Below are 12,743 nucleotides of genomic sequence, written 5' to 3'. Positions count from 1 at the left end.
ACCAAGATAGTGATATAATGATAGTTATATGACAATACCCCATATTAATGACAACTGGAAATTTATTTTGAAAAAAACTACCCCGGTAGCTAAGAACATTTCGACCAATTTGAAAACCATTGCCAAATGCTCGTCCAGAAACATCCTTAGATGTCATGCACAATTAGCATATGATATGTAAATGTAGTTGTGTAAAATTATGACTTCACCTTCATGTCACTCATCTGTAGAGCTGGTTGATACTTGTGGCATTATGATCTGTTTGTGAATAATACTAACCCATGACATAACTTTTATCAACCAGCTATAAACAAATGATATCAGGTGATAACCTCATATTATTACAGCTTGTCAGTTATATAAAGTCAGTGTATTCTTCATAAATAACAATTCAGTTAACATAGTTTGTGGTTGTCTTTCTTGAGCAAGATGAGTGAGTTAATTTGAATCTACCGAACCATATAATTTTTTTAATCTACACAGGGATAAGAACATTTGATAATTTGTTTTTCTTAGTAAATTTGTACTTACATGTATTACATTTGATTGGTAAATTGTAAGATACATTAGAGCTACTGATTATGCCTGACATTTGTATAAAGTTTACAGTGAGAATCAGTATCAAGTCATGTATGCCGCATAAATGTTATCTTCTTTGTTTTCAAAACTGCTTTTTGCAATACGCCATGTATGTAAATGTGTCGAAATGGGCGTAGTGCGAGTGGTTAGTGCTAGTAGCACTAATCCGAAAAAGTACTAAATCTAGTGCTAAAATGCCACTAGATCTAGTGCTAAAATGTACATAGTGCGAGTGGCATTGATATCGCATTGTCAGCGACGTCGAATAATAGGAGGGGCATCCACTTCCATATGCAAACTACAAACAGTATAAAACATCGGCAATATACGCGAGATGTCCATAATAATACTTTCTTTATATTCTGTCATAAATTAGCCATCTGAAAATCGCCCTGGGGATTTCACGGCTGGTGGGCACTTATTTGGGGTTCAAAATTTCTTAAAATAATCATCAAATATTTTTGGGGACTTCCATTTTCATCATTGAAGTATCCAACTACACAGACTTTCAACACCGTCAGTTGGGCCACCCAAGACGAAAGAAACTATTGCAGAATTAACAATAATTAATAATAATTAATAATTCTTGTTGAATTAAAAAGTAGACCGCCTGAAATTTCATTACAATATCGCCCAGTGTCATTTTTCAAATACATTTGTTTTTATTTTATTTCAAATAAAAACGAACACAACTGCATTGCGTAGTAGCAAATGATTATGGTTGCGCAATCCGGTCATGCTGCGTTTCATAGTTGTTGAATATTATTCAGTAGTGATTATAATAACACACAAAAAATAAATTCGTTGAATTGTTATGAAATTCAAATAAAATTCAACTTAGTTTCATCGTAAGCAAATGATTCCGATCGCATATAAATGCTCGATGCTGTAGGGTATCCGCCATGTTTTTTTTGCATGAGTTGAGCTCGAACTCCGCACAGTTCGATGCGCGTTACTTATCATCACTGCACAAAGCAGCTTTGCATAGAACTAATTTGCATATTCGAATATGTTCGAACTACAAGATGCTGGCGGTTAACAAAGTTATGCGAAAGTCACTTAGTTACTTTAATCACTTTAATAAGACGTTTCACGCCCTAACTCCGACTAAAATGTGCAGTTAATTAGATTAAAATATACATGACTTGCGTTAGAAAAGTACCATGCTTTTCTACATGCCAAAGTGTTAGTTTCTACTATAAATGACTAACTTTATTAACTTACTAGAACCTGTGTGTTCTATGGCTGTTAGACGCGCAAAATCGAACCTGTTCAAGCCAGAAAAAGTATTGAAATATTCACCAGAATACAAGATAAACGGAAATGTTAAGAAACTCCTTTCAGTGAAATTAGTTTTTAATGTTTCTTTCCCAACTATATACGTTAACAGAAAGTTTTTTCTCCCCAGTTTTAGTGTATCACGTGCGCCATTTCACTACAGTAACATTACCTTGCAAAACATAGTCCGTACGTTTTTACTTAAGTCTGACATTAATAAATAGTTCGGATGTCACATACGTTTTTTCCCACTTTTTGTAGTTCGGTTTCAAATGAAACAACCACGGAAAAATGGCCGTGCGTAGTGAGGTGATTGACTACAAAATTGAAGGCTGCCTGTGGCAGAGGCACTATTCACTCAGAATACTCAAAAAATTCAAAAAGTAAAAAATTGTATGCATGCTTCGTAGACTATAAGAAGGCATTCGATAGCATGTGGCGTGATGGATTATATTGGAAATTGCAAAAATATGGTATCACCGGAAATATTTACAACCTCATAAAAAATATGTATAGTGGGGTATCCTACAAGGTAAAAACTAGTAAAGGGCTCACAAATGAATTTGATTCATTTATGGGGGTAAAACAAGGCTGTAATATAAGTCCAACTTTATTTAGTTTATTCATTAATGACTTGCCGGAAAAAATAAAATCTGCAAATGGCACCCCCCCTGAACTAAACAGCCAAAAACTAAACTGCATTTTATTTGCTGATGACGTCCTAATATTATCACAGACCCAGGAAGGTATGCAGTGCAGCATCGATGCACTGGCAAAATACAGCAATTCTTGGAAACTATCAGTAAGCCTCAATAAAACTAAATTAATGGTATTCAATAAAAGAAATCATACATTAAATAAGAAGTCAGTGTTTTATGAGGGAAATGAAATTGCCACAGTAGATAGTTTTAATTACCTGGGTATAGTTTTCACGCCGAATGGAAAATTCAAAACTGCGTCCAATACTTTAAAAGAGAAAGCTATGAAAGCTATGTTTCCACTAAAGCAGTCTTTATTAACATTATCACATTATAAAATTAGCACAGCATTGAATTTATTTGATAAATTAATTGTACCAATCATTAATTATGGGTGTGAAGTATGCGGAGAAGAATCAGCAAAACATAGTAACATTATAGAAAGTGTACAGTCTGCATTCTGTAGATTTCTCTTAGGTGTCAGCAAAAATTCAACAAAAAATGCTATTCTTGGAGAGCTGGGTAGATATCCATTGAACGTCAAAATTGAAACACAAATGTTAAAAAATTGGTTGAGACTAAAATCCCCAGTAATTCCAAACATTGTAGCAACTGCCTTTATGGAAATGAACACTTAGAAAACAGGATGGGTAGAAAGAATAGAAGAGATAACTAAAAACAACAATCTTTCAGAATTATCAAAACAACATGAAAAGAAGATAGGGGAGGTACTCAGAGAAAATTATGTAAAAACATGGAGAAGGGAATTATTTAATGACAGCAGAATGAATGGAGCAACAAACAAACTAACTTCATACAGAAAATTTAAAACTACTTTCAATATGGAGAATTATTTAAATGATATAAAAAATTTAAAATTAAGGCGATTATTTTGCAAATTAAGAATTTCTGATCATAAACTACTCATTGAGACTGGCAGACAAAAGAAAATTCCTAGAAACGAAAGAATATGTAAACTCTGCACAGATGATAAAATTGAAGACGAGTACCATTTCTTAATAGGATGCAGTAAATATGACATACCCCGTAATAAATTATTTAAATATATACAGGGCAAAAAATCTGACTTCTTGAAAATGAATGAAGACGAAAAATTCCGATTAATTATGACAAGCTTTGCAGGAATAGAAACTGCACAATTCATACATACAAGTATGAACTTAAGAGATGAAACATAGCAACTCCATCAAATTAGTCTGCAGATAGTTTTAATGCAATGGCATATTTAGTAGTTTAGTAGTTTTATTGTTATACTAATTTTCAAGTATTTTTTCCTCCATTCTTAGTTACATGTTATGTATTCAATGTTTTATTCGTGATTCTGGTGGATTGAACTGTACTTCCGTCTTGCTTTGTACTAAACAATAACATTAGCTTATGTTTAATGTGCTAATTGTGATATTATTTCTGTTCTTGTTTTACAACTTTAAAAACTGACGAAAAATCACTGCATTATGAAACTACGGTCATCACGTATGCGCACTGGGTTTGTTTAGCTGTGAAGGGTTAAAATACGCATTTCGATCACAACCGGAAATTCAACAGACTAACTTGTAACTTCACAGATTTCACATGTTTTAATTATTAGCAACTGTAACAAGAACAAAATTTCGAGAGTCTAGAACAAACAATCCTAAGGACTCCTAAAAAATATTATTGCAGAGAAAGTGTCTAGACATATATTATATGGTCATGTTAAAAAATCAGCGAGGTTCTTTCATATTCCGCTAACTGGTTACTTGTGTAAGCAATCGCAAACTATCATTGAGTCAGACATCAAAGATGAGCTAGACAGTGTCCTTATCAGGATTAACTTGGGTTGAAACAAAAGGAAATAAGCCAGTTAAGATGCTTAAATGGCCACTTTAGAGGCATTGTGGCTCCTTCCGTTAGTACCTCCTTGCATAGACATTCTAAGGTCTATGCTCCTTGGTACAATGTAACAACAGGATTGCGTGAATCCACTTTTATCATTGGTTGATTATGTCCGCAAAGGTCAATGTCATGACAACCAGACAACGGTTCATTTTCTGTCTGGTTCCCAGCGGTACTGAGCAACATGCCCATTCACAGGTTGCCGTACACACAAAAATCCATCGAGCTTTACAGGGACCTGGGACTTAGACTAGGAGTATACACATTTTTTATTTAGTTCATATATGGCATCATAATTTCATTGAAGATCTATTTTCATTAAATGTGGCGCCGACTAGAAATAAAACGGCACGTCAGCGTCAACGCTGAATTCCACCATTTACATACAAGTTTATATCCACCGAAGCTGAAAACACAAACTTCCACACAATACCATTTCATACAGTGTATCTATTCACAATTTGTAAAAATTGCAAAGTTTGACCTGCAGTTTCACTGTCCGTGGAGCTAGTTTCCCGGCCGATCGCGTTGTTTCAAAGGTCTCTTTTAGTAACCGTGATTACGACAAACGTGGACAATGACATTCATGTACATTCTCAATTTTCCCACTGCAGCACATTTCCAATGAATGGAGGATACAACAATTTACATAAATATTAATTCATTTTCGGACAATTACGGGATGTCTCGACGTCGTTGACAATGCGATATCAATGTAACTTGCACTATGTACATTTTAGCACTAGATCTAGTGCCATTTTAGCACTAGATCTAGTGCCATTTTAGCGCTAGATCTAGTGCCATTTTAGCACTAGATCTAGTACTATTTCGGATTAGTGCTACTAGCACTAACCACTCGCACTATGCCCATTTCGACACATTTACATACCTCTTATTTTAAACTTTTAAAAACAACTTTTGTTGCTTGACTCATTGACAATTATGGTGTGAAAAAAAACCCTGTTTTTGTCTCCCATGGGAAGATTGATATGTGTGCATAAGGACACTGCTTAATGGTTGCAGTCAGAGTTTATATCTGGATTCTTCTTGATAATCTTTTCTTTTACATCCATCTACAGAGAGACACCTTTCAGGAAAAAAATAATGTTATTTCAAGCAAATGAGGGAATAAGTATTTAATTGGACTGATACTGGTACACTTGTTCAGTTTCTTTGTCCAAGAAGTTGCTTTGCAATACAATATCTTAATGGTATTTTCTGTTCTCCAAAACAACTGAAAAAAAAAGAAAAGCACACTTGATGATAACATCACTATATGAATTACAACGAACTTCTATTCTTTGGCAATACCACAAGCATATCATTATAATAATTGTAACTCTGTGAAACTAAATCGCTCTCTTGTTATTGTGCATTTCTTTTAGTTTGTTTTTGTTAGTGGTCTAATGGAGGTATTTAATTGATTTCTAAGTTGAGTCTAAAATGAATGCCTTGCGGGGTCACAGCTTCTGTGTGGATCACCTCAACATTCAATGCTTGGCGGTGGTTCATTTTTTGATTGAAGACTTCTGTTCAAGCATCTCATTTTCTAGGTACTGATGTTGTGTTTGTCAATTTGATGCTTCACAATAGTGCTTTTTAAGTGCAGACATCTCCTCTAGTTAAATACCAACCCATCACATTTTTGCTTACAAGATGTTTGCATGATGTTACATTAAGGTAACCTGCCAGGCAACAGCATTGGACAAAGAATGTCTGGTTGTCTCTCTATCTATGTTTCTGTGTAGACTGCAAGCATGACTGATTGATTACAAACCATATATTTTTTGTGGTTCTACATGACAAGGCTGTATCTAATCTCCTACATGACTATATTACGACAATTTAATGCGCTATTCCAATATCAGTCTGGTTGAACACCTGCACCTATACAACTTAATCTTGTAATTAGCTCTCATTTGGTTGAAGTCTGAAAATAATACAGATACATTCATAGCTGTCTCGTACCTTGACTGTTCTCAAACCTTGCATATGCCTAGTTAATATGTGGTAAGCCATTCCATTTGAGTCTGTGTGTGGGGGTCCATGTTCAACAATAAAGATTCTTTTTTTTGAACTTAATATTTTTTCTTGAAATTGTCTTTTTATTTTTGTGACAGTTTTTAAAGAGAAAACTTCACAATATCATAATTTTTGGGATTTAAAAGAAATATATATTTTTTACTGTTTTCTCTAATTACATGTCGGGTTCATAAAATAAGGATATCGCTTTTTCCTCCAGTACACCATAAGACATTAACCTTTTTGTGTAACGTTTTTACTAAGACCGGTATTATACTAAAGTATTGAGTTCTAATTTGTTACAGATGTTTACATCTACTGTGTGTATCTTAAATTCTCCATGTCATAAGCTGCTCACAGTGTTTATTAGAAACTGAACTCACAACCCTAATTACATGCAAGACTTAATGCAAGCAGCATTCAACCTATTAAAATACACAGGGGGGTTATCATAACAAATACTTGAATAACATCAATCTGCTTGTAGAATTTGTAATCTTCAAATAATCTTTTTTCATTTTGTCGGAGAACTGGCAAAAACCCCTTTAGATTTTGAACATTTGAATGATAAACAATTTGGTAGTCATAGCCAACATCCGGACACAAATGCTGATTCAAAAAGCCATTTACAGATTGAAAGAAAAGTTATTGGAAAAGCTTTTTAACTTTAATATAAGGGTTTGTGTATGAAAACACTGTGGGGAACCTTTTTTTTTAGTCATTGATGTTGTGATTGATAAAGTATTCATAAAACTACCTTGTGTTCTACCTTTGTACATGATCCAAACAAAATATATATTCAGGTTATTCTATATGTGATTCTAGTAAGAAACTCAATTTTTGGTGTATATGTGCTTCTAAGCACTGTCCCTCATTGAGTGACGGTGTTCTAAGAGAGGATATTTTGTATGTCCATTTGTTTACTGTAGCGATTCAAGCCTTACTTCTGTCACGTTAGTGGAGCATTCTGCTTTAGGCAGGAATGTTAAATTTATTTGATTGAAGGTTTTGGTGGTCAGAGGTTATGTAATTATATGCCTAATATTGTGTGTTAAGCTAATTCAAAAGGGGCTGACATTGATTTGGACAATCTATTTTAGTCTCCACTCTACTAATTTAAATCACTTTTCTCAATCAATCATTCCTTGTTAAATCATTTTCTAAGACACCATCTCTTGCAGTTATCAATAAAACTTGGCATGTACATGATAAATTATTGACTCTATAATTGATGCCATAATCAGGGCATGTTAATTAGGTAATTTGCATAATACTAAAGCCATTCAGTCGGTCACTTTTGTCATTTGCATTATTTTCTCCAAAATTCTGAGGCAAATGTTGGAAACAAACTATAAAGCCTGTGTAATTTGCCAATATGCCAAGTTTCATTGATATCTGCTTTAGAATTGATGAGAGAATGATTCAAATTTTGATTAATGGTTTTAGGGAATGCTGATTAAATAAGACAAATATTCATACTGGACATAATATATTGGAAAGACATGATGACATTCCTTACCGGTGTAACTGGGCCATCACACTCTTGTTTAAAATATACATGTAGAAATACCTGAATGACATATTGGTTGGCATATTATGTACAGCGTGTTGCGTGCATAGAAAAATGGTGATTAGGTTGCAAATTTAAATATTCTCAAGTTTACTCCAATTTTGTCAATATTTATGTTTAATTGCCAAATATTAGCATTTTATTATAAAATATTGGTGAATATATTTGTAGACTTCAGACTTGTTATTTTGAAAGACTATGATGATTTAAGGTATCTATAAAAATACAGATATTTATATGTACATGCAATTGTTGAAATGTTCATGGCAACGATGATGTGGAAAGAAACATAATTTCCACTGTCTGATGAAACCTTTTGGCCTTAAAGTTGGGGGTCATTATATATTCCAAACATGTATGTTTAAATCATACACGCCCCCACATCAAGCACATATGCAAGTAGTGTGTACACCAAGGAATGCCTGTTGATTTTTGTTGTCCAATGTAAAGAAACTGCCACGGGTGTCACATGGTATGTTATTTAAGACTGGGGTGTATATTCAGTTGGACCCATTTCAACAAGTCAGTCAGAGGTGTGAGATGTATAAGAACACCACAGCTTAGAATCCACACTACGTTAATACTATTTATACCATAATACTCAAGCTTATCAACTTGTGAACTTGAAATTTCTGCATCATCAACATAGACATGGTTTCCTGGTTCTTCGTTGTTTTGGAGATATCCTTCATCCTCTTGTCGTCATCTACATCTCGACATGAACGCCATTATGGTCGCCGTAGAAATATGGTAATGTACATGTAATTACTAAATCTTAAATTTAGTTTCAGGAAACTGAAATAAAAATTCATAATTTTGTTTCTGCTAATTTCAGTTTTGAGGTGTAAAACAAAATAATTTTGATAACAAACTTTGAAGTTAACATCTTTGCTGGAAATCACATGATACTGTTACTGTACTGTTTATGAAAAGTGAGAAAAATTGACAAATAAATTGCTAATTTTTAACTACCTTATTTTCATGCTACACCCTAATATAAAAAAAGTACTGTTATGTTGGCAAGTTAATAATTAACTATATACATGACATACACTAACAAACACATTCAGATCTGCCAAGTTAACGAAGTGCATGTAATCATACTGCAATCCCAGAGTATTCATTGAGCATTAGAGTAGTGGTGGTGATGTGGGAGTCATGGTAGTGTGGTCAGGCCGGTGGTGGCATTGGTGGTGTTAGTGGTGGTGGTGAGTTGCACAGAATTTGTTATTAGAAAGAGAAACTTTCATTTATTCCTAGTTGAATCATTAATTTCCAATTTTCAAAGTAGCTGGAAAATGGTTTAAATTGCTGAAAAATATGACTAGTTCATAACTGGGTTATTTTTGACTGCTTAGAGTTATTGATTTAATGGCATTAGTGAAAACAAATTATGTGAAAGTTTCTATGATTCTGTTGTGTCTTTAGAATCCTAGCGGGTCATGATACAAAATTTTGCAATATTTACTGCCAAAATTTGTGGAAACTTGTTTCTTTAACATTGTACAGTATTTCATATTTTCCTACTCGTCTATAGTAGTTACAGCAATGGAATTTATTGTCTCAGGCATATTTAAGTTATCTGGTCTGTTGATTTTTGTATTATGCACATGTGTCTGTGTCATTTCCAACCATTCAGTCGTATATTTTCCTGTGTTGTTTCCAATCATTCAGTCGTATATTTTCCTGTGTCATTTCCAACCATTCAGTCGTATATTTTCCTGTGTCATTTCCAACCATTCAGTCGTATATTTTCCTGTGTCATTTCCAACCATTCAGTCGTATATTTTCCTGTGTCATTTCCAACCATTCAGTCGTATATTTTCCTGTGTTGTTTCCAATCATTCAGTCGTATATTTTCCTGTGTCATTTCCAACCATTCAGTCGTATATTTTCCTGTGTCATTTCCAACCATTCAGTCGTATATTTTCCTGTGTCATTTCCAACCATTCAGTCGTATATTTTCCTGTGTCATTTCCAACCATTCAGTCGTATATTTTCCTGTCTTATTTCCAACCATTCAGTCGTATATTTTCCTGTGTTATTTCCAACCATTCAGTCGTATATTTTCCTGTGTCATTTCCAATCATTCAGGCGTATATTTTCCTGTGTCATTTCCAACCATTCAGTCGTATATTTTCCTGTGTCATTTCCAACCATTCAGTCGTATATTTTCCTGTGTCATTTCCAACCATTCAGTCGTATATTTTCCTGTGTCATTTCCAACCATTCAGTCGTATATTTTCCTGTGTCATTTCCAACCATTCAGTCGTATATTTTCCTGTGTCATTTCCAACCATTCAGTCGTATATTTTCCTGTGTTGTTTCCAATCATTCAGTCGTATATTTTCCTGTGTCATTTCCAACCATTCAGTCGTATATTTTCCTGTGTCATTTCCAACCATTCAGTCGTATATTTTCCTGTGTCATTTCCAACCATTCAGTCGTATATTTTCCTGTGTCATTTCCAACCATTCAGTCGTATATTTTCCTGTCTTATTTCCAACCATTCAGTCGTATATTTTCCTGTGTTATTTCCAACCATTCAGTCGTATATTTTCCTGTGTCATTTCCAATCATTCAGGCGTATATTTTCCTGTGTCATTTCCAACCATTCAGTCGTATATTTTCCTGTGTCATTTCCAACCATTCAGTCGTATATTTTCCTGTGTCATTTCCAACCATTCAGTCGTATATTTTCCTGTGTCATTTCCAACCATTCAGTCGTATATTTTCCTGTGTTGTTTCCAATCATTCAGTCGTATATTTTCCTGTGTCATTTCCAACCATTCAGTCGTATATTTTCCTGTGTCATTTCCAACCATTCAGTCGTATATTTTCCTGTGTCATTTCCAACCATTCAGTCGTATATTTTCCTGTGTCATTTCCAACCATTCAGTCGTATATTTTCCTGTCTTATTTCCAACCATTCAGTCGTATATTTTCCTGTGTTATTTCCAACCATTCAGTCGTATATTTTCCTGTGTCATTTCCAATCATTCAGGCGTATATTTTCCTGTGTCATTTCCAACCATTCAGTCGTATATTTTCCTGTGTCATTTCCAACCATTCAGTCGTATATTTTCCTGTCTTATTTCCAACCATTCAGTCGTATATTTTCCTGTGTTATTTCCAACCATTCAGTCGTATATTTTCCTGTGTCATTTCCAACCATTCAGTCGTATATTTTCCTGTGTCATTTCCAACCATTCAGTCGTATATTTTCCTGTGTCATTTCCAACCATTCAGTCGTATATTTTCCTGTGTCATTTCCAACCATTCAGTCGTATATTTTCCTGTGTCATTACCAACCATTCAGTCGTATATTTTCCTGTGTCATTGCCAACCATTCAGTCGTATATTTTCCTGTGTCATTTCCAACCATTCAGTCGTATATTTTCCTGTGTCATTTCCTACCATTCAGTCGTATATTTTCCTGTGTTATTTCCAACCATTCAGTCGTATATTTTCCTGTGTCATTTCTAACCATTCAGTCGTATATTTTCCTGTGTCATTTCCAACCATTCAGTCGTATATTTTCCTGTGTCATTTCCAACCATTCAGTTGTATATTTTCCTGTGTCATTTCCTACCATTCAGTCGTATATTTTCCTGTGTCATTTCCAACCATTCAGTCGTATATTTTCCTGTGTCATTTCCAACCATTCAGTCATATATTTTCCTGTGTCATTTTCAACCATTCAGTCGTATATTTTCCTGTGTCATTTCCTACCATGCAGTCGTATATTTTCCTGTGTCATTTCCAACCATTCAGTCGTATATTTTCCTGTGTCATTTCCAACCATTCAGTCGTATATTTTCCTGTGTTGTTTCCAACCATTCAGTCGTATATTTTCCTGTGTCATTTCCAACCATTCAGTCGTATATTTTCCTGTGTCGTTTCCAACCATTCAGTTGTATATTTTCCTGTGTCATTTCCAACCATTCAGTCGTATAATTTCCTGTGTCGTTTCCAACCATTCAGTCGTATAATTTCCTGTGTCATTTCCAACCATTCAGTCGTATATTTTCCTGTGTCATTTCCAACCATTCAGTCGTATATTTTCCTGTGTCATTTCCAAACATTCTGTTGTATATTTTTATGTGTTATTTCCACCCATTCAGTCGTGCAAACTTGGCACTAGGAATATTTATATATTAATTTTCAAGTTCTAATTTAATTTAATTTTGATTGTGCTGATAGTTAAAATACAGTACCTGTACAATTTGTTGATTTTATTGCTTTCGCGAAGACGAAATTTCACTATGTCGTAGGACCACAGAAAATGTTCTTTACTGTTACAAAATTTCACAATTTTCACTGACTATGTCTCTCATAAAATTAAAGCAATTTATACTACCGGTAACACAAAATAAAATCTGTGACATTTTAACTTTAAATTAAGTTAAAGTTTAAATAAATTTATATTCAGAAGTGGCCTCACAGGAGAGCTTTATTCTGGATCAGAATTGATGCCTTTGATGACTAACCAGTCTTATTTGTATATAATTAACAACCACTATATCCTGTGGTTAGTCTCATTTATTTGTTATCAATTCCTGTTTCCTGTGTCATTGCCTTTTTCAACTTGTTCATGCAATCATAATTCAAACATGAGTCTTGTTACAATACACTGTAAAACACTTTACAATTTTGTGTATGGTATTCTTTGTACTATAATTTCTTTGCTATTCTAGATC

At 34.1% G+C, this 12,743-nt stretch overlaps 1 protein-coding gene across 1 annotated transcript in view; it reads left to right on the top strand.

Annotated features, from left to right (window-relative positions):
• Positions 1 to 8,575: 8,575 nt before the first annotated feature.
• Positions 8,576 to 12,743, top strand: part of LOC100375932 (thrombospondin type-1 domain-containing protein 4-like) — a 53,381-nt gene continuing 49,213 nt past the window's right edge. Inside the window, exon 1 of the mRNA XM_085507416.1 lies at positions 8,576 to 8,793. Coding sequence (XP_085363542.1) covers positions 8,695 to 8,793 — 99 coding nt within the window. The 5' untranslated portion in view covers positions 8,576 to 8,694. The remainder of the gene's footprint in view (positions 8,794 to 12,743) is intronic.

This window comes from Saccoglossus kowalevskii, chromosome 13 (assembly GCF_978046115.1).
Source record: "Saccoglossus kowalevskii chromosome 13, keSacKowa6.1, whole genome shotgun sequence".
Classification (NCBI taxonomy): domain Eukaryota; kingdom Metazoa; phylum Hemichordata; class Enteropneusta; family Harrimaniidae; genus Saccoglossus; species Saccoglossus kowalevskii.
Note: the sequence above shows the minus strand (reverse complement) of the source record. Positions and strands in the feature narration are given on the sequence as shown.